At 32.5% G+C, this 27,893-nt stretch overlaps 1 protein-coding gene and 1 non-coding gene across 2 annotated transcripts; both read left to right on the top strand.

Annotated features, from left to right (window-relative positions):
- The first annotated feature begins 4,526 nt into the window (after positions 1-4,526).
- Positions 4,527-6,358, top strand: LOC133682098 (heavy metal-associated isoprenylated plant protein 39-like). The gene is made up of 4 exons (XM_062105363.1): positions 4,527-4,726; positions 4,845-4,894; positions 5,516-5,573; positions 5,848-6,358. Exons 2-4 carry the CDS (start codon positions 4,889-4,891, stop codon positions 6,153-6,155), a joined length of 372 nt encoding a protein of 123 aa, XP_061961347.1. The 5' UTR covers positions 4,527-4,726; positions 4,845-4,888; the 3' UTR covers positions 6,156-6,358.
- Positions 6,359-19,870: 13,512 nt separating this feature from the next.
- On the top strand, positions 19,871-19,977 carry LOC133684362 (small nucleolar RNA R71). The gene has a single exon (XR_009837871.1). It is a non-coding gene; the product is annotated as a small nucleolar RNA R71 (small nucleolar RNA).
- The last annotated feature ends 7,916 nt before the right edge of the window (positions 19,978-27,893 follow it).

Genomic DNA, 27,893 nt, shown 5'->3' with positions numbered 1-27,893 from the left:
CATCTGCAAAGATTATTCACATAATCAAATTTTGCAAAGTAGTATCAATTAGAGAATTATATAGGAGCTCTTCATCAGAAGAATATGAATATTTAGGAGTTTTATTCTGCTATGACAGATCTCTAGGATTAATTGGCTTTTACAGAATGAGTAAAACTAAAGGATGTGGTGTTTATATTGAGCGTAGAGAGCAATAATGATTGATATAGTTTTTAACAACACTTCGTAGTAATTTTGAAGGACTTAGAGGTTCAATCCTGCATCGTTCTCCATTGCTTTCTGTTGACTATGTTGTCAATGAGTTATTGGCTGAAGAAATACGTCTTCAATCCTATTCTGAAAAGAGAATTCTTTATGTTTTGAATCTTTTTGTACTAGCTGTATCCTCTAAGTTATTCTTTAATCATCAAAATAAGCCTTACACAAGGGTTGACTTCGACGAGTGTAGTTTCTGTAAGCAGAAAGGTTATTGGAAGGCTCAGTGTTCCAAATTGAGACAATAGAATCAATCTTGGAAACCTGACAACTAGTCACAATCTAATGCTCATAAACCACCTTGGGGTTATAAATCACCACACCACAATACAACAATAGTAGCTTTATCGGGCTCTATCACCAATTCTACTATTCTAGCTTTATAATTTCAGAAATTTCTCTAATTACAGCCATAAGCAATGTCCGCTTCTCCTTCTATAGGTCAGTTGCCTCATAGTTCCTCAGGTATGTCACATTTTGAATGGATCTTGGATTTTTATGCTTCACATTATATGTTTTTAGATTCTTCATCTTTTACCTCTATATCCCCTTCGTCCTCCATTCCTGTTATGAATGCTGATAACACTCTTATGCCCTCAGTAAGTGTTGGTTATGTTGTCACACCTCACTTGTCTCTCTCTAATATTTATCTTATTTCAAAACTCAAATTGAATCTTGCTTCTGTTGGTCGAATATGTGATCCTAGTGATTATTTAGTCATGTTTTCTGGTTCTTTTTGTTGTGTACAAGATTTGTAGTCTCAGAAGCTGTTTGGGATAGGCCGTAAGAAGAATGAACAATATATTTTGGATGAGTTAAAAGTGCTAGTTGCCGCCGCTGCTGCTACTATTACTACTACTACTACTACTGTTGATTTGTCTTTTTTTTGTTTGAGTCCTTCAACTTCTAGTTTTTTTTTATGGCATTCTCGTCTAAGTTATGTTTCATCTTCTTGTTTAAGTTTTTTGGCATCCACATAAGCCTTAGAAAATTTGAACACTTACAATATTTCTGATTGTAGTGAATGTAAATTGATAAAATTTTCTGTTTTACCTTTTAATCAAAATATTTTTGTTTCTTCTTCACCTTTTGATTTGATTCATTCTGATGTATGGGGACCTTTTTCTATTGTCATAAAATGAGGGTTATGATATTATGTTTTATTTATTGATGATCATACTCGTTATTGTTGAGTTTATTTAATGAAACAACATTCTGAATTCTATGAGATATATACAACCTTTTAAGTTCTTGTGAAAACTAAATATTCTGCTAGAATCAAATGCTTTGGGTGTGATTTAGGTGGGGAATACACTTCTAATAACTTTTATCAATTGCTTGTCTTATATGAAACCATTCACCAAACTTCATGTATAGATACTCCTGAGCAAAATGGTGTTGCTGAAAGAAAACATAGGTATATTATCAAAACTACTCATTCTTTCTTGTTGTCTGCTTCTATTCCTAATGAGTTTTGGGAAGAAGTTGTCTTTACTACTGTAAGATTGATTAATATAATCTCATCTTCTTATAATTCAGGTTTTTCTCATTTTGAAAAGTTATATGGGTATGTTCCTGATTATTCCACCTTTAGAGTTTTTAGTTGTACTTGTTTCGTTCTTCTTCCCCATGCAAAACACAGTAAGTTGACCTCTCAATCTGTTATTTGTGTCTTTCTAGGTTATGTAGGTAAAAAGGAGTATCGTTGTTTTGATCCAATAACTTAGAAACTTTATGTGTCTCGTCATGTTGTTTTTCTCGAGCATATACCTTTCTTTTCTATTCCATCTACTACTCATAACTTGATTAAACCTGATATTATTTGTATAGATCCCTTCTCTAAGGATTCTAATAGTTTATCATCTCAGGTTCCTAGTACCTTAGAGAGCATATAACTCATGTTTGACCAATTTGAACTCATCATTATGTAGGTACTGACACTTTACTCTCCGGCACACCTAAAGCTCTATTTTCATTTATAGCCCCTCAAGCTTTTTCTTAGATTGTGGATCCACCTCTACTTCAATCCACACGCAATTGTAAGTCCACAAAACTACTAGATTTTGTCTATTCTTGTTATTCTTCATCTTTTACTTCCTTTTTAGCTTCTATTTATTGTCTCTCTAAGCCCTCTTCCTATAAAGAGACAATTCTTAATCATCTTTGGCAACAAGCTATGGATGAAGAACTTTCTGCTTTGCGTAAGATAGATATATGAGATTTGGTTCCTTTACCTCCTGGTAAGAGTGTTGTTGATTGTCATTGGGTGTACAAGATCAAGACTAATTTTGGTGGGTCTATTAAGCAATATAAAGCTAGGTTGGTTGCAAAAGGATACTCTCAATAGTATGGTATAGATTGTGCGGAGACATTTGCCCCTGTTGTAAAAATGACTACTATTTGTACTCTTATTATTGTAACTTCAGTTCGTCAATGACATATCTCACAACTTGATGTTAAAAATGCCTTTTTGAATGGAGATCTTTAAGAAGAAGTTTATATGACGCCTCCTCCTAGTGTTTCACATGACTTTGGTTGTGTATGTAAGCTCAAGAAAGCGTTATATGGTCTCAAATAAGCACCCTGTGCTTGGTTTGAGAAATTTTCTGTTTTGATCTCATCTCTTGGATTTGTTTCTAGTAGTCATGACTTTACTCTTTTTATTAAGTGCATTAATGCAGGTCGTATCATTTTGTCCTTATATGTTGATGACATGATTATTATTGGTAATGACATTGATGACATCTTAGTTTTGAAGACAAAGCTAGCTAGACAGTTTGAAATGAAGGATTTGGGTTCTCTTCGATATTTCATGGGTATTGAGGTAGCTTACTCACTTAGAGGTTACCTTCTTTCTTAGTCAAAATATATTGCATATATTCTTAAACGGGTTAGACTTACTGATAACAAGATTGTAGACACTCCCATTGAAGTTAACGCAATGTATTCTTCTTTTGATGGTTTACCTTTGATAGATCCTATTTTATATCCTACTATTGTTGGGAGCTTGGTATACCTTACCATTACTCTTCCAGATATTGCATATGTTATTCATATTGTTAGTCAGTGTATTGCTTCTCCTACTATTGTTCACTGGGCAGCTGTTCTTTGTATTTTGCGATGATATCTTTGGGGTACAGTCTTTCAAAGTCTTTTACTTTCATCCACCTCATTCTTGGAGCTGCGTGCATACTCTGATGTTGATCATGACAATGATCCCACAGATCGCAAATCAGTTATTGGTTTCTGTATCTTTCTAGGTGATTCTCTTATTTCTTAGAAGATCAAGAAATAATTTATTGTTTCTCAATCCTCAATCGAAGCAGAATATCGTGCTATGACATCTACTATTAAAAAAATTATTTGGTTACATTGGTTACTTACGGATATGAGAGTTTCATTCTCTTATCCTACTTCTATATATTGTGACAACAAGAGTTCTATTCAAATTGCTTACAACTCAGTTTTTCATGAACGAACTAAGCACATTGAGATTGATTGTCATCTTACTCGTCATCATCTCAAGCATGCCACCATTACTTTGCCTTTTGTTTTTTCTTCCTTGCAGATTTCTTTACCAAATTGCATTTCATTTCTCATTTTTGTTTTCTAGGTGACAAACTCTCGATGCTTGTAGTTACCGCAATGTAAGTTTGAGGAGAGATATTAAATAATACATTTATCTTGTTTTATTTATTAAATGTATAATAATATTTTTAACTTAACCTATATATAAACTATTTGTATTCAGGTTAAATAATGTGCTTTTTACAAATCAATTAAAGAGAATTCTAGTCTTCTTCTCTTTCATGTTCGTATTTATTTTGTGTTAATTGAATTGTTTCAACAATAAGATCTTTATTTTAACTTCTGATTCAATCTTTGGTTGAAATTCACATATTTATTATAATTTATTTATACATATAGTTCTTAATTTAATTTTTTAAACACACATATAAACTTTTTAAATTTATAATTAAATCTTTTTATGGTAAAAACATCACTTTTTTTTGGCATTGAAAAATAATAATAAAAAAAACTCCATTCCACCGCGTAGCGCAGAAAATGAAACCAGTGAAATAATATTGTATTTTAATTGTAATTGCAAAAGAGTGAATTTTAACTTTATGAATATATCTTGAATCAACTTTTTAAATATAATATCTGAATCTATTAAAATAAAATCCATTACATATATTCAGATTTGAAGGTAATATAAAATAATTTGGATAAAGGAAGAAAATGATGTGGTTGGAGGACACATTCGTATTAACAAGTTGATGAAAGCACGAAAGTGCTAAAGCTCGTTTTCAATACATGTAAAGAAAGACTCAAAGCAAAGTCAACGAAAGAAGGCAAACTATATACAGAAACCCTATGCTAAGGAACCTCAGTTGGACGGACGGCTTATAAGTTCCAAGTCTACGACTTCAATCGGCTTCCAGATCGAATTTTTCGTAGTATTGTTCAGGTAAATCTGTTTGTTTGACTTGCACAATTGCTCCCTATGAAAAAGCCTCACCTCCTCAACTGAGCGTGCGTGTTTCTTAACTTATCGTTTTCATTGACTCGTTCTGATTAACTGACAGCTTTCGATTCAAGTCAAGGTCACAGCTTCCATACCCAAGTGAGAATGAAGGTGAGTTTTCCCTCTAGTATCTGTTTCTTGGAAAAACTTGGCCATTACCACGCTTTGTATCTGTTTCTTGGAAAAACTTGGCCATTACCACGCTTTCATTTGACTAATTTCTTGGTTCTTGTATATAAAAGAAACATCGATCTCATCTTGTGATTTTTTGGGACTCGTCGGCTCAGAGTGTCAATTTATGCTGTGGAATTTATATATAATATGGTTCTGCTATATATTTTCTGTAAATATTTTAGAGAAACTCTGTGATGTGGTCTAGGCACACGTTAATAATCATGGGAAAAGTTTCAAAATTAATTTATAAGTTTCTTTACACCCCAAACTCGAAGGGAGCTTCAGAACACATACCTAAGGAGAAAGACTAGACTAACTCTTATTTTAATACCACCCCTGTATATGTATGGCCGAGGAAATCAAGCATCTTGTCGAGCTTTCTTGATTTCTTAGCTTATGTAACTTTGTAGCTGCGTATAATTTCTTTGAAAGAAGTGTGATTGGACTTTTCACATTGCTTTTCGGAAAACTAGGTCCTTGTCTGCAGTTGAAGAAGTGTGATTTTTTTCATGGAAAATCAGGATGTTTCCTGTTTGTAACCTTTACTTTCTTTTGCAGAACGTGCACGTTGAGGAGGGAAAGCAGAAGGCCGTGAAACGGGTTTCGAGCTTTTCAGGTGATCAGAAAATTGTAGAAATTTAGGAGGTTTTAGGAAGATCAAAAGGCCGTGAAACTAATCTATGTCCATGTTGCTTGATGATGGCAAATAAGATATGTAATTCTCAATAAGATCATAGCTATAAGACCCAAACCCAGCCTACCTGGCCATGACTCGACCTACGGCTCAGGTTATGGTTTGAGTGAGTTAACCACGTCAATGCAAGACAGAATCATTTTAAGATTTTAAAAAAAAGTCGAACCGTATCTCACGCCCAATATTGCATATGCAGGTACCGACTCCATTTCCATGGACATGACGGTAAATGGTGATGCTGATCCTGTTGCTGTTGTAAATGAACTAAGGAAAGATTGGAACGTGGATATTTTGACTATCGTGCCAGAAAAAGAGGAGGAGAAAGAGAATGGCAAGAAAGAAGAGCCTGCTTACACAGATGATGAAAGACAGAAAGCAGAGCTCGATGAACAAAAAAAGAAAGCTGAGATTAAGAAGCTTCTTTACGAAAGCGAAGATGATTCTATATATCGTCATATGGCAAGTACCTCTGAGGAGAGGCCAAATTCTTGTGTCATATGTTGATTGTCAGGATGGGATTTTCAGGGTAAAATACAACTTTGAAGCTCATTAATTTACTGATGACAAACCAATAAAAGGTTCTCTTGTTTTGTGTGCTTCGTGTAGTCCGAAGAACATGATGAATATACCACAAACAAAATAAATGATTCATTTCATAATTGTTTACATAAAATTTCAAGTATAAAAAGTTTTCACAGCTTTAGCTAGCTAAGATCGTTTACTTTGTTCTCTTAATTATTTTTACATTCATGTTACATTCCTGATAACTCTCTTGAAACCCCTGCCCCATTTCCTTATCAGCAGCACATAATAAATATGTTGATGATATATTAGTTAAACAAGTTATTTTTATTAGAAATGATGAGGCTCAATGATTACTTATTTATGGGGAAGGATGATCTAATTGAAATTATACTTAAATTACTAGAGATACATTACAACAGATTAATCTTGATCTCTAAAATTACAATTAAAGCTATCTGAAGTTACACTCAATAAGGTTGAGTTTCTTTAACCTCAAAAGAGATGATAGGGGAGAGCTCAACTAGCCACTTTTTATTTAGGGAATTGAGCATATTTATGCCCATGATATTGGACTTAATTTGAGTTAATTGCTAGGTATAATTTATGTTTTTTTATATAGATATTTTATCTAGTGGGTTTTAAGTCTAATTATAAGTTGTAATTTGGATTTTATACATTATTTAATAGTTTTTGGGTTAAGTTGAAATAAAAAGTTATTGAGTTTTTGTTTTATCTTCCCCTTCTCCTACACGTACCTTTCTTCTCTCTCTTTTTCTTCTTTGTTCTTCTTAAGTTTTTTCCTCTTCATCTTCCTCTCTTTTCTGCCTTCTTTTTCTATTAATTTTTTTATTCCTCACCATCTTTCTTTTTTAAGCCTATAAGGTAGCTTTGAATTCCGTATTATTCACTTCTTATAGAAATCTTTTCTAACTCTACTCAAATGACATATTACAAAATAGCTATATTCAAATAAAAATAAAGTAGAGGTTCAACTTTACTTAAATTAATTTTTCTATTATATTGAACAAAATTGATGAATTTAGATTTGAGTTCATTGAAACATATTAAATATCATGATTTTAGATAAGCTTTGAGCACTTATGTTTGGAAGATATATCTGTCTTTTTTTTTCTAAATTAGTATTTATCTCAGTTTTTGTGTTGTCACTTATACATATACTTATTTATATTTTATTTCAACTAAATACTATTTACATTTTTTGTTTTATATGAAAAGTCATACTAAATTGTTTTTTAAATCATATTTAATATAAAGTTATATTGTATTTTAATTGTATTCATAAAAAAGTTTGGAAGTAGATCTTTGAAGTGAATTTTGATTTTAAAGATGTAATCTAAAATCTTAATAGTTGTATATTTTTAAATTAGCTATTTTATATATAGTAAGATATCAATGAAATATCTGAATCAAAAGAAATGTTGTATTAAAATAACATGTTATGTTTATCCTTTTATATAATTCACGAGTCCATATTTTGTATGCTATGTGAAAGAGCCGAAACGGATAACAGAGTGATACCCCAACCAAATATGGATCTGGCAAGTTGTGAAACCTAATATACTTAAGCTCAGCATAACTTGAGCTCATCATATAGCTGAGTCCAAGACAACATAGATCTGATCAATTGTTGAACCTGATATATTTGGGCTTAGCCATATATTGAGCTTAAGTTAACGTGGGCTCACAAGTTGCTAGACCCAATATATTTAGATTTAGACATGTGCTAAGCTCGAGGTGACGTGAGCCTGGCAAGTTGCTAGAACTAATGTACTTGGGTTCAATCATGTATTAAGCATGAGGTAACATGAGTCTAGTAAATTGCTAAACTTATCTCCCCTAGATCTGGCTACATGTCAAGCCTAAGTGGTCTAGAGATCGTTAAAGATCCATATTAGAATCATAAAGTTTCGTCTTAAAATTATTAACATGAATTATTCATGTCATAAATAATTATCTCCTTACATCTATAGATGTATAAAAGGTCTCTCAGGAGCTTACCATATTTTCATTTTATTAATGATTTATAAAGGATATTTGTCTCTTATTAATGAAATGGAAGAGATTTTTATCTCTAATTAATGCCTTAAGGAGAAAATGACTCTCAAGTCCCTCAACTCCTTCAAAACGACAAGCATTCATATCTTAACCACCTAGGTAAAGGGTTCGCATTTCTCTCTAAGCATTCATATATTAACTCTTAGAACATTTATCATACCAAAATAAGAATAAACATTCTAGTTCTTGAAATTTAAAGCTCTTTCTTTTATTTATTCAATCCACTATTTAAAGTCACTGACTTTATAATTGGAAGGTCTCTAAACCCCATAAAAAAAAATTACAAGCGTCAAAACTTCTACCATCAATCATACACTTCATAGGTTATGGAGAAGGAAATATTGATATAAACACGTGATTAACCACTATCCAAATACTAAATAACCTCATTCATGAGCATACAGGATTTTAGGACATCATCAATAATAATATCCATTATATAGTCAAATTTGATGATAAAATAATACGATTTGGATCAATAAAAAAAATTATTTGGCCTAGGTGGTTGGAAGACACAAATACACATTCATATAAACAACTCAATGAAATAAAATAGAAAAATCATGAACCATCAAAGTGCTAAAAGTCTAAGAATCTGAACCTAACCATGTTCTTGTATTTTACATTCAATGCATGTAGAAAAAAACTCTAGTCAAGTCAATGAAGTATACATGAAAGAAGGCAAACTATATTAGGTATTAGGAGAACCTATGGACTATAGATGGATGTTAAGGAAGCTCAGTTGGATGACTTATAATGTAAACCCCATGTTAAATAGCATATTTTTCAACAAAAAAATAATAAATTTGGAGAATTTTTTTTTATGACTAGGAATGAAAATCCCTAGTAAATTAGCACAAAACCTCACACAAAATAAAAATAAATAAATATGTACGTAAAAAATACTAATGGTCAAAGATTTGATAGAAATAATATGTGGGACATTTAGTGAGTGGCAATGTTGTAAATTATAAACCCTGTGTTTAATAATGTAAATTCTAACAAGAAAAATTAAAAGAAAAACAAAACAAATACCTATAGTCGAGGGTCTAACAAAAAAACAAGTTTTAGTAACATGAGAACAAGAGTAAATTAGTAAATTAATAAAACAAATTGCACTATAAAAATCAATCAGTTAAAGAAAAAAAGTGGACAGGAAGATTGAAATTGCTTTGCTTGTCTATTGTTCTTTTAAAAAGGGATTGTAAGAGTAGTTAGGGGGTGTGATTATTAAGCAAAATCAAATAAAAAAGCTTGTAAGACTAGTATGAAACAAGAAATTGTAAATAATTAGAGAGGGAAAGTTGGAAAGTGGGGTAGTTATTGAGTGTGTTAACATTGGAGGAATAAGGGTGAACTTCTTCATCAAAAACTCATTTATTTGAGTGAATTACAAGTGGTAAGAGGTGTATTTTCAATTGATTTCATACTTTTTTTTTTAAATTAAAGATAGAATGAAAAACCTTAATTTGAGGATTTCTAGGGTTAGTTGATTATGAGAATGTTGGTTTGAGTAATTTTTAGTGATTATGTGTAGAAATAACATGATTGAGAAAGTGAATTGAAGAAATTAAGGCCAACTATAACATGTTTAAATTTGTCAAAAGAACATTAACGAAAAAGTGATGGAATGACATAATGGGACAATATCGAAATCGATAACACTGATGAGATCAGCAAGTCGACAGAATTGACAACAGGGGCTGACGATAAGTCTGGATGATGGATAGTCCAAGACTTGACGAAAACATTACTAACAAGAATGGAAACATGTATCAGCAGTGGTAGCATGCATGGGCAGATTCAACAATAGAGTATGTTTAGCGATTCGACAACATTGGTTTATTGGCACAATGGGTTAAGGAGTGTGGGAACTTAGATAACAAACAGTCCAAGGCATGCAAACACCTATTCTGGGAGCATGTTAGTAGGCAGAAGGGACAACTAGTTTGCTAGGTGGCAGGCCAGGGAAGAAGCAATTATTAGGGGTAGTTTTCTATAGTTTTCAGAGGCAAAACTGACTAAACATGTTTCAAGTCTTAATGGATGGTTTTTTTTGTAATCTTCCATGTTATTTCCCTTTTAATAGGTTGTATATGAGTGAGTAGCATGTAATGTTCTAAGGGAAAAACAATTATACATAGCACATACACAAACGGACTTGTGTATATCCTTCTAAGTTAATAAAAGGTTGGGATTGGTTCCCATAATAACTTGTGTGCTTATTTCTGTTCATATACATTTGTGTATTTCTCTTGTTTACAACATTGAAAGAGTATGGGTAACCTCTTGGGTTTGTGGAACAAACTAGTTCTAGGCAAACACAAGTGAATCGGTGAGTAAAAGGGCTAAGTTTAATGGGACTAAACTGCCGTATAAGAGCTGAAAATTTTAATGAGAACTTAACCTTATGACAAGTGAAATCAAAACGCAATTATGTTCTTGGTAGTACAATGATACTTTTCTATGAACAAATCGAAGGACTGATTTGGGTTAGTATGAGAAACTAGTGGTTGAACTTCATATGCCTAACGCTATGAAAGTAATTCGGGAAAGGTTGACATGTCTTGAGGGCTTGATAGGTCAGATTCCTGAAGATGAAGATTTTTCATTTCATGACAGGTTAGAGTTGGCAATGGATATCACTGAAAATGTTACTGGATAGTTTGTCAAACTCACAGCAGAAATAGATCATAAGTGGCAAGCTATCGAGGAAGAGTTATCTGTCTTGAGGAAGGCAGTTGCAAACATTGTTGGAGGTGTTGGATCCTCTAATCCAAAGGTTCTAGAACCAAAACCATTTATTGGTACAAGGAGTTCTAAGGATGTGGAGAACATTTTGGGGGACATGGAATATTTTTTCAGTGTGGTCAAGATTTATATGGACGGTCAAATGGACATTGCGATGATGTATTTAATAGGTTGTTCAAAGTTATGGTGCTGAATAAAGATAAAAAAGAACTTGAATGATAGACGACTCAAAGTGGATACATTGGAGAATCTTAAACATGAATTGAAGGTACAATTTATGCCTAACAACACGTCCTAGATTGCTAGGGAAGACTTGAAAAGGTTAAGGTGAGAAGGGTCTGTGAGAGAAGATATGAAGGGATATAGTTCCTTAATTTTGGACATTGACAACATGTCAGAGGAAGACATGTTGTTTAATTTTCTATATAGACTCTAGTCATGGGCGCAAATGGAGTTGAAGAGGCTGAAGGTTTCAGATTTGTTGTCTGTCATTGTTGCGATATCGTGGTCACACAAATTAATTATCCTAAGCGATATCGTGGTCACACAAATTAATTATCCTAACTTAAATACATAAAATAGTATAAAGCAAGCAAAGGGTTGATCCTATAATAAAGGTTTAGTTCATATTTTTATATTATATGATATGAAATGGGGGGGTTTTGAGGTTATCTAGACTATAACATAATAAAACACTCAAGCTAAACTAAATAAATCAGAAAACTATCAAGAGAAAAAATATTAGTTTCAAGTATACGTCCACCTACAAAAATCAAAACCAATCATTTAAACGAAATATCAATTTATATTTTGAATCTTTATCTTTTTTTAACATTGGTCAGTTAACAAATCCGCCGTATAACTAACCTTAACCATCAAACAATCACAATGTCTGTACTAGTAATTTAATTCAATGGCAACCTTAAGAACTAGATAAATTGATTAACCTGGATAACATAACTGTCCACCGTTCATATTTGATTTGATCGAATATTTTTCCTAAGATTAATAACATAGATACACTACGATTATTAAACTCAGTTGCTTCACAAGTTTATATACCACAACTCCGGTTTTGATATCAAATAGCAATAGATTGTTCACAATAATAACTTAGAATCCGCTTTAACAATTAAAATTAACAATCATAGGAAATAAGCATAAGAAAATAAATATATTTATTAATCATATAAACTGAAAAGAAAATGGTAAAATAAATCTCACTGTTTTTGAAATCCAAAGGTCTTTGTGTCCTTGCAACCAAGAAAAAGACTTTAGCCTTGCATGACTATTGAATAAGTAATCAAAAAGGAAGAAGAACGCATGATTTCAGAGTTTTTTTATATAGAAAAGTGTGTTTTTATTCTCTTCTAGTCGCCCCTCTCTTCCTTTCTCTTTTTCTTTTTATTTGATAGGAAACTCTAATTCCTTTTTCCAACAGCATAATCCTTACATCCTAAGGATTTGACTCTAGACTTAGAAGATTTAAATTATTGAAAGAAAAACTTGGATGTCGGTTTTGATGCTTTGGGAAGTAATTTGGACTTGTTTCTTCACAAAACCTATCTACTCGCAGAATTCATGTGTCATCTTATAAAAATCATATATTTCTCATGTAAGCTTCTTTTATTCTAATATTTGGTAGGCTAATAGCACTTTGAGTCAGAAATCTAACAAAATTGATTTTGCATAAAATGGACTTTTTTAGCTCAAGATATTTAAGTCAGAATGGTTAAAGGTCAACACTGGCAGAATGCAAAACTTATCTTTGAAGGTTGCGATCTCCATGCTCTTTCTCTTTTCATTTTTCTTGACATATATTTATAGAAAGGTATGGATGTTAGCTTTCTAATTCCACTGGAATTACTTCATTTCGACCTCTAGAGCTCAAGCTATGCACAAAATATCGATCGAAGGTCAAATCTGTCAATTATCTTCAATTTACTTCTTTTTAAATCTTACATCCAAAAGTGCCTTTAAAATATAAAACAAAGAATATCAAGATATTTTATTTATAAAACATAGGCAAAATACTAGGTAAATTTGGGTAAAATTATCAAATAATATGGTTGTATCAAATACCCCCATACTTAGCTCTTGCTCGTCCTCGAGAAAGGAAAGATAAAATCAAATTTAAATTAATTAATTAAAATAAATATGATTAATCTCTTAATCTCCCATCAATGTCCAAGAGTACATGCATTATAAACAAGAATACAATCGAGAAGGATAAAAAAAACATAAATTTTCATGAATTTATTTACATGCAAACTTCAAAACTCAATTAATCATTGGAATTTTAAATGAAATATATGGCATGCCAAAGTAATAGGTCCTATAATTGGTATACACTTCAACACTCATGTGTTTAGGGCTTGTGTGTTTAAATCTCTTAAATTCAATCAATGAATATGTTCTACCATAAGCTTGCTTTTCAATCTCATCTTTATTACTAAAATATTACAAGCAATGAATGAATCAAAAGGTCTTAATTTTTTGTTGTAATAGGGTTAAGGTTAAGGTGAGGTAAAAGAAGGGAAAAGAAAAGGCTAAAACCAAAGAAAATAGAACATTTTATAAAAAATAATTTTTTTCGTTGAAACAAGATATCTCATCAAGGCACACAAATTTTCCATCTTTAAGTGCACCAATACTTAACTTCTTTTTATTTCAAGCTCCATCAACATAAAATTTTAAGAACACAATGGAACTCTTTTCTTTTCTTTTCTTTTCTTTTCTTTCTCTTTTCTCTTTTTTTTTTTGGTTTTTTTTCTTTCACCTTTGGAAACTTTGCCCATCTTTTCATCAAACATCACTTTTTTGTTTTTTTTTCATATAATTTCCAACCATAATCCCATAAGATATCAACAAATATATGCTCTATTAATCCTTGGCCTATGGAAAAGAAAAACATATAAAACATTAAGGTTTACACATGGGTAAAGCAAATAAAAGTTAAACAAGCTCAAAAGGGCACACTAAGAATAATATGTTTTAGGTTGGCTTTTTGGCTCAAATGGTTAAAATTCCTAATGTCTTTATCATCTTCATGCATGCATGTAATGTGAATATAACCTCAACAAGATATGAAGTAAGTTCTAGAGATACATATGATTGAAAAAATACACAATCAAAGAATATAATGTTGAAAGCTCAAAAGCTTACATTGGTACAACACTATAAAGTCAACACAACATATTTTCAAAGTCAATCCCTAAACTAATTAAACTTTTAAAATCTGCATGCATACTCATTCATTCGATTTATATTTTCATTTATCTCAACTAATTCTCATACATAATACTCATATGCTCATAAACTAATAGGAGTTCAAAAGATAAAAGATGTTCTTTTTCTTTTTCTTTTTCTTTTTTTTAATGAAAAAAATCCAAAATCCTCCTGATACCCCCACACTTTAAACAAAACATTGTCCTCAATGTTGAAATAAAAAAAATGGAATATAAGAGAATGACAAAAATAAAGTAAAATATGAAAATAAAAGATAAGGGAAAAAAATGCAAATCTAATATTTTTTGTGTGTTGGGTTACCTCCCAGTAAGAGCTTTTGTTTTATATCATTAGTTCGACACATCACATGCTCATGCTTCATAGATTGGTTTAGCTAACTCTACGTAAGTGGTGAATTCTATTGTCCAACCTTCATAAAAAGATTTCAAGCGAAGCCCATTGACCTTAAGCATTTTGTTTGTTTCTAAATTTGTAATTTCAACTGCACCATAAGAAAAAACATTAGAAAAAACAAATGGTTCAATCAAACGATAGCGCAACTTTTTAGGAAAAAGTTTCAAACGTGAATGATAAAGAAGGACTTTGTCTTCAACATAAAACTCTTTTCTTGTAATCATTTAGTCATGAAGACTCTTGGTCTTTTCTTTATAAGTCCTTGCATTCTCATAGGCATCATTTCATATCTCTTCCAACTCTTACAATTGCAACTTCCTTGCAATCCTAGCAGCACCATAATCCATGTTACATTATTTAATGGTCCAAAATGCTTTGTGTTCAAGCTCCACCAGTAGATGACATGTTTTCTCGTAAATTATCCTATAAGGTGACATTCTTATAGGTGATTTATAAACAGTTCGATAAGCACAAAGTGCAACACTAAATCGCAAAATCCAATCTTACTAGTTAGGTTGTACTGTCTTCTCTAAAATGGACTTGATTTCTCAATTTGAAATATCACCTTGGCCATTTGGATGAGAGTGGTAGGTTGTGGAAGTCCAATGAGTCACATGGTATTGCAGAGTAATGCTTCCATTGAGCGATTGCAAAAATAAGTGTTACGATCACTAATGATAGCTTTAGGAGTTTCAAACCTGTCAAATATATAAGTCCTGACAAAATCTAAAACAACATTAGCATCATTAGTTCGTGTGACTTTCGTCACAATTCATTTGGACACATAATCAATAGCAAGAAAGATATAAAGATTATCAAAAAAAGAAAAAGGAATGGACCTATAAGATCAATACCTTAAACATAAAAAATTTCATTTACAAGAATATTCATTAAAGGCATTTGATTCTTATGAATGATATTACCTGTTCTTTGGTATTTTTCACATGATTTGTAAAAGTGATATGCATCATTAAAAATAAAAGGCCAATAGAGACTACTTTCAAGTACCTTGTGAGTCGTTCTTTTTTTTTTTCCAAAATGCCCACCACAAGAATTATAATGACAAAAAATGAGAATGGAATGAAATTTATTTTGGGGTACACATCTCCTAATTACTTGATCCACATAAAATTTCCACAGATAAAGAATATCTCAAAAATAATATTTAACATCAGCTCATAACTTGTCCTTTTGGGATGTAGACAAACCTGGAGGGAATTCTTTAGTGATTAAATAGTTCACTGAATTAGTATACCATACAACTACTCATCGGGAAATTTCTCTCTTATTGTTTCGGTTTGTATATCCCCAATCCTCAATCGAATCAAGTGATCAGCCATATGGTTTTCAGCACCTTTTTTTATCTTTGATCTCAAAATCAAATTCTTGTAAAAGCAAGATCCACTTAATTAATCTTGATTTAAACTCTTTTTTCTTCAAAAGATACATTGAAGCTACATAGTCAATAAAAACAACTTTTGTACCATATAAATATGACTGAATTTTTTAGAGCAAATACCACTGTAAAAAGTTCTTTTCTAGTTGTATGATATTTTCATTGTGCTACATCCAACATGCGGGAAGCATAGGCAATAACATGCAAATTCTTCTCTGTTTTTTGCGCAAGTACAACCCTTGCCATGTAGTCACTAGCATCGCACATTATCTCGAAAGCTTTATCCTAATTTGGTGGTTATATGATAGGGGCAGATGTGACACGCCTCTTAAGCTCATCATGAGCATCTTTACATGCTTAATCAAACACAAAATCCATTTCTTTGGCTAATAATTTGCACAAGAGTGCTATAATCTTTGAGAAATCTTTGATAAATGGTCGATAAAAACCTGCATGGCCAAGAAAAGAACGAACTTCCCTCATGCATGAGGGGTAAGGCAATGATGAAATAACATCTATATAGCTTTATTAACCTCTAATTCATGTGAAGACACAACATGCCTAAGAACTATTTCTTGTTATACCATAAAATAACACTTTTTATAGTTCAATACAAGGTTAGTTTCAATGCATCTTTTCAAGACCAAAAATATATTTTATAAACACTAATCAAAAGAATCACCATATACTGTGAAATCATCCATGAAAACCTCAATTATTCTTTCAACATAGTCAGAAAAAGTACTCATCATGCATCTTTGAAAAGTTACAGGTGCATTACAGAGACCATAGGGCATTATCCTATATGCATATATACCAAATAGACATGAAAATGTAGTCTTTTCTTGATTTCCAAGATTAATAATAATCTAATTATATCCACTATATCGATAAAAAAAAAAGCAATAAAATACTTACGTGTCAAACATTCAAGCATTTGGTCCATAAATGGTAATGGGAAATGATCTTTGCATGTAGAAAGAGTAAGCTTTCTATATAATCAATACACATTCTCCAACCACATGAGATACGAGGAGGAATAAGTTCATTCTTTCTGTTCTTTACCAACATAATTCTGGTCTTTTTAGGCACCACATAGATTGGCGCCACCCATTTACTGTCCGTGATGGGGTAAATGACTCCTGTATCTAATAGTTTCAAAATTTTAGCTTTCACTACCTCTATTATAGATGCATTCAACCTCCTTTGCATTTCCCTTACTGGTTTCGTATTATCCTCTAATAGTATGTGATGTAACACATCGAGGGACTAATGCCTTTAATGCCGGCTAAAGTTCATCCAATGGTTGTTTTGTGATCGCGCAACTTCACGAGTTTTTCCTCTTGCGCACTTGCTAAACCTTTTGTTATGATAACGAGAAGTGTATTGTAGTCGTCAATGAATACATACTTCAAATTGGGCAAAGGTTTCAATTCTAACTCGGGGCATATAAAAAAAATGGCAAAAGCTTTTTATATGAAAGTATTAAATCAACAAAGACATTACCATGGGGTACGGTTTACAAAGCTTGCAAAGCCAATGTTGATTCATGCATGTTTTGGGGAACACATATATGCCTCTCCATCTCTTTTATCTCGGTAAAATCATAGTCGTAGCTCAAAGCCACGTTTAATCCATCCTCACAATTCAAATAAAAAACGTGCTACATACACTTATAAACTTGGTCATAACATGTGATAAAATAAACATTGATGTAAGGATATTTCATTGCATCATGAAAATTAAATTATTTTTTTCATTTCCTACCTCCATGGATAAAGTATCATTACCATAATCAATTTTCGTATTGACAGTTTTCAAGAATGGTCTCCTAAATAATATAAGAGTGTTGTTTCATTAATCACAAGAATCGCATTTCATATCAAGAATATAAAAGTCGCATGGAATAATCAAACTATCAATCTTGACTAGGACATCTTCAATCACACCAAGTGCATCATGAAAATTAAATTATTTTTTTCATTTCCTACCTCCATGGATAAAGTATCATTACCATAATCAATTTTCGTATTGACAGTTTTCAAGAATGGTCTCCTAAATAATATAAGAGTGTTGTTTCATTAATCACAAGAATCGCATTTCATATCAAGAATATAAAAGTCGCATGGAATAATCAAACTATCAATCTTGACTAGGACATCTTCAATCACACCAAGTGGATGAACAAAACTACGATCCACAAGTTGTATTACAATGCTAGTTTTAATCAAAGGCTTGAGACTAAAAGAATCATAAACATGTTTAGGCATAACCATAGTTTTGAAACTCGGCCCGGCCTGGCGGGTTGACCCGGGGCTGGAACTGGGCCAGGTTGATGAAAAAATAGGAAAATTCATGACCCGATATGACCCGACCAACCTGGCGGGTTAACCCGGTGACTCGGTTGACCCTGCAAAACCCAGTCAAAAACTCGGTTGCAGCCCGTTGACTTTTGTTTTTTTACTAAAACAACGTCATTTTGAATTTTTTAAAAAATAGGGATTGACCCGACCAAAACCCAGAACTCGGGCCTTGGGCTGGGCTGGGTTTAAAAACTATGGGCATAACACTAATGGATGCACCTAAATCGCATAAGGCCCTAAAACTAGCATAACCAATAACACATAGGATAGTAAACGCGTCTCGGTCTTTTTGTTGTAAATGCAAATTCTTTTGAACAACAATAGATACAACTTCACCTATACTTACCATTTTATAACCTTTTAGCTTGTAAGCTCTCTTGGTACAACTTTTTTAAAAATTTAGCATATTTAGGAATTTGCTTGATAGAATCAATTAAAGGAATGTTGAGTTTTACTTTTTTCAAAAACTCTAAAATCTCTTTTTTTTATCCTCTTTCTTAAACCTAGAAGAACTCATAGGAAACGGGGGAATTGTCTTAAAAATAGAATTCATTGAGTTAGGACTTACCTTTGGAGTATTGGTCATTGTTTCAGTTTGTGGAGGAGGACGATGTTTCTTCTTTATACTTAATTCAGTTTTTATCTCATCTTCTTCCTCCATCTCAATTTGTTTCGACCATTGCTTTTCAAGTTCTTTCCCACTTTGCAGTGTGATCACACTAACACTCTCTTTTGGATTTAATGCTTGGGAGGGCAACTTTCCATTCATTTGTGCCTCCAATTTCCCTACACTTGAAGTTACTTGCCCCATTTGCTTCTCTAAATTATGAATACTTGACCTTGTTTCCTGTTGAAAAGATATGATATTTTTTTGCAAGGTCACTATGTTAGAAGCCAAAGTTTTCATCATCTCACGAAAATCATCACTCGATGACCCCATAACATTGGAGTTTGTAAATGCATTGGGTTATCTCGCTTGATAATTCTAGTAGGACTAAAATCCATGGGGGTGGAACTATCAGCCTTAATTGCCTTGTTGAGGCGGGTTCCCATAGCATAAGTTTGGATGATCACTCCATCTGGGATTATACATATTGGAAAATGGACCATACTTACGCTGAGGTTATCCATTGAATGCTCCATCAACTTCATTAACTTGTTCAATGTAATCTTCTTGCATTGTTGGCGCATATCTAAAGCATGTACTTGTAATGAGCATATGCTACAAACTTTCACCCGTTGTACATTTCCACAAGTCAAAGAATGCACAAGAGAAGTAAGATCATTAACTTTATTTTCAATGTTAGCAATACTTACCTCATTTACTTGTTTGCTTGGAAGGTCTCCAAGCGTGCCAAATAATCAGTGTTTTATCTATCAATGCCCCTCCACTTGCCGCATCAATGATACTACAGTCAGTAGGCCTCAGCCATTCATAAAAATATTGAAAGAGTAGTTGATCAGGTATCTGATGATGAGGGCATTGAATGCACAATTGCTCAAATCTTTCCCAATACTCAAAGAGTGTCTCCCCATGAGACTGTCAAATCCCACATATTTCTTTTCTTATATTGGCAACTAGAGAGGCTAGGAAATCTTTTTCATGCCATTCCAAGTTCCAATGGAACCGGGAAGAATAGAGAAAAGTCATGTCTTTGCTGCCCCTTTTAAAAAGAAAAGGAAAGCTTTCAACTTAACATGTTCTTCATCAACTCCATATAGTTTCATGCCAACACAAACCATGTCAAACTCTTTGAGATGAGTATGAGGATCTTTTCTGGTAAGTTCATTAAATATTAGAAGTACATGTATAAAACCATACTTGATTTTGAAGTTGGCATTGTTGTCAATTGTTGTGATGTCGCAGTCACACAAATTAATTACCCTAGCTTCAATCACAACACACAAGATAATATAGAGCAAGCAAGGGGTCGATCCCACGAGGAAGATTCAAGTCAGATTTTTATGCTAGATGATATGCAATTTGGGGGGGTTTGGACGTTATCTAGGCTAAAGCAAAAGAAAACAGAAAACTATCAAACGAAATTTAATAAAATCAGAAAATTATCAAAAGAACAAACCTTAGTCACAAGCACACATCCACCTACAAAAATCAGAACTGATCATGGAAACGAAACATCAATTTATATTCTGAATATTTATCTCTTCTTAACATTGGTTAGTTAACGGATCCGCCGTATAACTAACTCTAACCATCAAACAACCACAGTGTCCGCACTAGTAATTTAATTCAATGACAGCCTTAAGAACTAGATAAGTTGATTAATCAAGAAAACATAACTGTCCGCAGTCTATGTTTGATTTGATTGAATGTTCTCCCTAAGATTAATAATGTAGATCCGCCACAATTATTAAACTCAATTGCTTCACAAGTTCATATACCACAACTCCAGTTTTGATATCAAACTTAGCAATAGATTGTCTAAAATAATAACTTAGAGTCAGCTCTAGCAATTAAAATAAACAATCATAGGAAAAATAAGCATAGGAGAACAAACATATTCATCATATAAACTGAAAAGAAAAAGTAAAATAAATCTCACAGTTCTTGAAATCCGAAGGTTTCCGTGTCCTTGCAACCAAGAAAAAGTGTTTAGCCTTGCATGTTTGTTGAACAACTAATCAAAAAGAAGGAAGAATGCATAATTTAGGGTTTCTTAGAGGAAGGGGGCGTTTTTCTCCTCTTGGCTGGCTGCCCCCCTTCTCTTCTCTCATTCTTTTTATATCCTAGGAAACCCTAGGTCTCTATTTTACAAAATAGTCCTCCATTAAGTAGACTGTTTACATTTAAGTACTTCAATAACTATTTTCCTAAAAAAAAAGAAATAGCCTTGCATGAAATCTTCAAGCTTTGACTTAGAGGAGCTAAATTGCTGAAATAAAAACTTGGATATCGGTTTAGATGCTTTGGAACGTAATTTGGACTCGTTTCTTCACGAAACTTATTTGCTGGCAGAATTCAGATGTCATCTTTGAAAAATCATATCTCCCTTATAAGACATCGTTTTATGCCGACATTTGGAGCATTGATAGATATTTGCGTCCTGAATCCAAAACAATTGAGTTTGCATCAATTGGACTTCTGTAGCTCCAGATATTCAAGTTGGAATGGTCGAAGGTCAACACTAGCAGATTGTGAGATTTGACTTTGAAGGCTGCGATTTCCATGCTCTTCTTTATTTTATTTTCTTGCCTTAGATTTCCAAAAAGGTATGGATATTAGCTTTTTAATGCCACTGGAATCACTTCATTTCAACATCTAGTGCTCACGCTCTGCACAAAACATCGACCGAAGATCAAATCTGCCAATTATCTCCAATTTACTCCTTTTTGCATCTTTCATCCAAAAGTGCCTTCAAAACATAAAACAAAGAATATCAAGGCATTTTATATATAAAACATAGGCAAAACACTAGTTAAATATGGGTGAAACTATTAAATAATATGGTTGCATCATCAATGTTTATGCACAATGGTTGATTCTCCACATTAGAAAAAGCAAGTTCCTTAAATATTTGTTGTCCTGGTGTTGATACGAGCTTTATTTTGTACCTGCGTAAAGTATTTTCTATTTCATGATCTACCTATACTTGTTTTTGGTTAGTGGATTGGGGTACAAGCATAAATTATCAATAAAACTCAAAAAGAAATCAACCACATAAGAGATTTAAAGTAATGCAACTTGAATGAAAATCCAACACTAAAACACAAAAATTGCCTAAAAACCCTAAAAATAACAGAATTTGGCCTCGATAAGGTAGGTCCAGTCACCAAAGGCCACTAGTCATGTTCAGAACATCTTTTCCTTCATGAAATAAAAGGTTGAGGTCTAATTCCACCACAAAATCCATTTTGAACAATACTTGTACAATACTGCCACAAGCAACACAATTTCTAAGTTTTTTCAACAAAATAAATAACAATCACAACAAATAAAAATCACAGCACAAGAATCAAGTAGAATCATTTTCCCGACAACAGTGTCAAAATTTATTGCAATGTCGCGGTCATATAAATTAATTACCCTATCTTAAATACACAAGATAGTATAGGGCAAGTAAGGGGTCGATCCCACAAGGAAGATTTAGTTCAGATTTTTATGTTATACGATAGGAAACAGGGTTTTGAGATTATCTAAACTATAGCATAATAAAACACTCAAGCTCAATTAAATAAATAAAAAAACTATCAAGAGAAAAAACCTTGGTTTCAAGTAGACATCCACCTACAGAAATCAGAACCGATCATTGAAATAAATATTAATTTATATTCTGAATCTTTATCTTTTCTTAACATTGGTTAGTTAACATATCTTGCATGACGTGGTGACAGAGTATGATGACATTGTGTTTGGTTTTCAATCCGATAAGTAGAAGTTTCCTGGTTTTGGTTTGCCCACAATTGGGGCAAAGAATTTTCTAAGAGCTTTCTTATTGGAAAACCAATCTTCTCTGTCATAACCTTGATGTCATGCATATTGAAAAAAATATGTTTGAAAATATTTTCAACGCAGTTATGGACATGAAATGAAAAAAAAAAAGACAACATCAAGACTAGAATGGATATGTCTTTGTTTTGTCACCGTAAAAATATGGAGTTGGTTTATGATGGGTTATGGGTCGCAAACCCCAAACTAGCTTCGCCTTAGATATGAATGTACAGTTACTTATCTACCATTAACTTAAGAGTCTTTGTTTTTCTAATGGACATGCTTCAAATATATCAAGGTTGGTGAATTTGAACGATTACAAATTATATGAAATGAAGAGTCATAACTACCACATATTTATGCAAATACTCATTTCACTAGCTTATCAGGATTTATTGCTAAGGGTGATATAAAATGCACTCATGAAGATTAGTCACTTCTTTAGAGATATATGCTCCAAAAAGTTATAGACACAACACATGGAGAGACTTGAAATGAATATCGTTCAAATAATTTTCAAACTTGAGATGATATTTCCTTCATTATTCTTCGACTCAATTGAGCATCTAGCCATACAATTATCATTTGAGGCAAAATTTGAAGGTCTAATCCATTATAGATGAATGTATCAATTCGAGATATTAAGGATTGCACATGCATCATAATTAAAAAAATTTCGCCTTTTTTTAAATTCAAAACATTTATTTAGTTTCATATAGATACTTGTTCAACTATAAGAGAAAAGTAAAAAAAACAAGGTGCATGTTGAGACTTTAATATGCAAGGCATCTATTATTGAAGAGATCTCAACATTTATCTCATATTATTTCAAGCCTCACTTAATAACAAGAATCAACTACATTACAAGGCATGACGACGGTGGGAAAGTGTCTTTGAGTGGGAACTTATCAATATTCTTTCATCCTTGATGACTCATACCAAAAAAATATTATGAGGGGCAGATATTTAACAGAAATAGAATTCAGACAAGCATATATGTAAACCCTCGGTTATAATTTTTCTGGGTATTTAAAAGATGAGAAATTTAACCAATAGTAAAATGAGTTAAATTAAATTAAAGAAACCTAAATCAAGATAAAAATAGTGAAATTAATGAAATGAAAAGTGAATATAGTACTAAATCATTGAAAAGAAAAATATTTGTGAGGACAAAATGAATACGTAAGATCAAAAGAGGTCAATATTTAAATAACAGAAGGTTGGGAGTTTATGTATAAATGATAAAAGGGGTAGGGATAAATATGTAATTAACAAGATGTTAGAACTATAAATATCATTCTATTTTCTCTCTTGGAGAGACTGGCAAGAGTAAGAGAGAGTTTAGAGAGAGGCTAGAGAGAAGATATATTGATGGTAAATCAACCGACAACTATAACTCCACCTTCCACCGTTGGATCAGCACGATATTCAGGTATGTTGTTCTCATCCATGTCATGTACATTTTCACCGTAGGGATTTTCTATATTAGTCCCCGTTTGAGAGTTACCGAGGGAGGAAAATATCTGGGAAAATACACTTCTGGACAGTCTACTTTGTTGTCTGTTTTCTCCTTCGAATACCGTTGGATTAGGCTATAACTTGGATATGTTGTTCTTCCTGATTTGTTCTAGATTCTGAACGGTGGAGATCTGAAACAAACATTCAGTATAGAAGTTGTGTATCTCGCACAGTAGGTCTGCAAGTTTGAGGTCAGTTTGGTTAAACCCATATTTTTGAAAATTTCACCATTTGATGAAGTTAATATTTGGATATGGTATACTCATAATAATACATTATAACTTGACAGTATAGATTGTTTGGAATATTATTTGTTTGTTATTTATGGTTGATAGAAACTGTGTCAAGGATTATGTTTAGAAGAATATTGTTCGGAAAGTTTGTAAAATCAACAAGAATGTTTTATTTTGACGTTAAGAGGGAAGATTGAAATAAATAAGATAAATTGGCTCTTATAAAGATATTATTTTTTTTTAAGTCTTAAACGATATGTGATATGGCCAGGGGTTGAGATGATAGAGAAAAAAGTTAAATTGTGGATGTTGTGTGTAAATGGAAAGGTTGATGAATCTGGAGAGATTCGTCTCCTAACTTTTGAAGAGAATTCGAGTAGAAGGATGAGAGAATTAGGATCAAGTTTCTTCATAGTAATTGTAGTTTTGGATGTTAGCTAACTAAGAAATTGGTCTTGCTCAATATGGAGCTGTAGAACCCCAGCTATGGGTCATCAACCGAGATTGGGTCTTGACAGACCCTATAGGGTAGTGTTTGTTGATGAGCAATTTTGACCATCTCAAAGGCAGAACTGGGTTCTCCTTCCTTCAAAGAACTTGTAGCCTCGTGTATTAGCTTTCCAACGAGACTAATCTCGCTTGAAACAGAGTTCTATAAGTCTAGATATAGTTAAAAATCTAATAAGTGTTCAGACAGTAACAGTTCAATGTTTAGACAGTAACAGTTCAATGTGTAGACAGTAACAATTCAAATGTCTAGACAGTAACAGTTAGATAGTAACAGTTCAATGTATAGACAGTAACAGTTCAAATGTCTAGAAAGTAACAGTTCAAAGTGTAGACAGTAACAGTTCAAAGTCAAACACAGTTGGAAAAGTCAAACAGTAACAGTTCAAAGTCAAACAGTAACAGTTGGAAAAGTCAAACAGTAGCGATTCAAAGTCAAACAGTAACAGTTAGAAAAGTCAAACATTAACAATTCAAAGTCAGACAGTAACAATTGGAAAAGTCAAACAGTAACAGTTCAAAGTCAAACAGTAACAGTTGGAAATTGGACAGTAACAGTTCAAAGTTAGACAGTAACAGTAGACTTTCACGTGAATACTATATAAAAGAATTGAATCATACGAACACTTGCACATTGAGATACTAACTTTGGAAATATACTTGATATATGTATGTATGTTATTATGAGGAAATGAACATGCATAAGAAAGTAATATATAAGTAATGGATGAATATGGATTCTCTATAATATCGGCCTGAAAGAATGATAACTATGGTTGGATAAAGGATGACAACATTAATGGGTGTAATGAGAAAAGCGTAAGATATAAAGAAAGAAATGATTGAAAGAAAGATTTATTAGCTATTGATATGATTATTATAAAACATATCCTTGAATGAGGAAAATTTATGAGATGAGTCTGTGACTACAGGAGGGACCACCGGTGTGGTGCAACAGTAGCAACAAGGGAGCACGAGTAGAGCTTCTACTGCAGGTAGGCGACTTTCACCTTTCTTTTAAATAATGTTGAATAATGAAAATACTTTATCATAAATGTTATTGTATTGTGTTAATTCAGATACCAGACTGTCAAATGCTTAAATGTTAATAAATGGTTGATTAGCTTCGGCTAAAGGCATCTGAAGAGATGACCTTGAATAATGAAATACCTTATCATGAACGTTGTCGTATTGTGTTAATTCAGATATCAGATAGCCAAATGCTTAAATGTTGACAAATGATTTATTAGCTTCAGCTAATGGCATCCGAAGGGATGACCGGGACAAACAAATGATTAGTTTCGGCTAATGGCATTCAAATGGATAACCGGGACAAACGATTGATTAGCTTCGGCTAATGGCATCTGAATGGATGACCGGGACAAATGAATTATTAGCTTCGGCTAATGGCATCCGAAGGGATGACCGGGACAAACAATTGATTAGCTTCGGCTAATGGCATCTGAATGGATGACCGGGACAAATGATTGATTAGCTTCGGGTAATGGCATCTGAAGGGATGACCGGGACAAACTATTGATTAGCTTCGGCTAATAGCATTCGAATAGATGACCGGAATAAATGAACAATTAGCTTCGGCTAATGGCATTCGAAGGGATGACCGGGACAAACGGTTAATTAGTTTTGACTGATGGAATTCGAAGGGGATGGTCGGGGTGAGTGAATAGTTAACCTCGATAAATGATGTCTTAAAAGAATGCTCGGATTTAATATTATAGTTGATTGCAAAAATTGGTGCATATATATGTACTGCAAGTTGTGTATACCAAGAACATAAAGGAACTACAAATGTCACGCTTCAAACATGAGATAATGTTAATGCTTCGTTAAACTGCCAGACCATCTTCTTATTGTTGTTGTTGTTGTTATTATTATTATTATTATTATTAAGTAATTGTATTCTTGTAAATATTTTGTACTGCAATAGGGACGTCATACCAATAAGGTACCTAGAAAACCCGATACACGGGAACCTACTTTTGCAAGGAATCATGTAGTTGCATTCTTAATCATGATGTATTTTATATGAATCAATGTACTGAATGTATAACTATTATTAGATCCTATTAGATTAAATTCGTGATGACTATTTATAGGATAGAATACAAACTCATGACCATGCATGTATATTTTAAATGCGAACTTCTAATCATGCAAACATAATATTATGAGTTTATGTAAGATTCACTTTTAAATGAAATGTTGATTGTTGTTGATGTATGGATTATATATTGATGATGTGAAGGGAACATGTTTGCCGATTACCAACACGATGTGTGTCAAGTACAAAAAAAAATTTACTGTTGTTTTAGGCTTGAAAAAGCCGGGTTGTTACAATATAATTATGTGTTATTTAACTACGATGAACTAAGATCTTTTATTCAGTAAGTATAATACTTAGCATGTCGTTGCTTTCAAACAATTTATCTCTTATAATATCATAAACTGATAGATTGTTGAATTCCTTGTATGCAACATCATCAATTTTTAGTATCCCAAAACTCAAAACTGACTGAATCCTAAATATTTCGATTACAAGATGAATAATTTTCTACGTGATTCAAAACACATGTAAGGACTATTTAATTAATCTTATCCCTTGGGATATTTAATTTCAATAAACATTTCTCATTAACTATTAATGGTTATAATTCATGTATCAGATTTATCAATTATGAGGGAATGTTAGTGTTACTTTATCTTTATTGAGTTTGGGTCCTAAAAGAAAAGTGAAATGTTATAACGGGCATTTCATCAATG

This window comes from Populus nigra, chromosome 2 (genome assembly GCF_951802175.1).
Source record: "Populus nigra chromosome 2, ddPopNigr1.1, whole genome shotgun sequence".
Lineage (NCBI taxonomy): Eukaryota > Viridiplantae > Streptophyta > Magnoliopsida > Malpighiales > Salicaceae > Populus > Populus nigra.
This window is presented reverse-complemented; position numbering and strand designations above follow the sequence as displayed.

Bases quoted from the DNA above. Each gene is read 5' to 3' on its own strand.
- LOC133682098 (XM_062105363.1), top strand. The intron at 5,574-5,847 runs GTGATCAGAAAA...TTGCATATGCAG, and splicing joins ACGGGTTTCGAGCTTTTCAG to GTACCGACTCCATTTCCATG.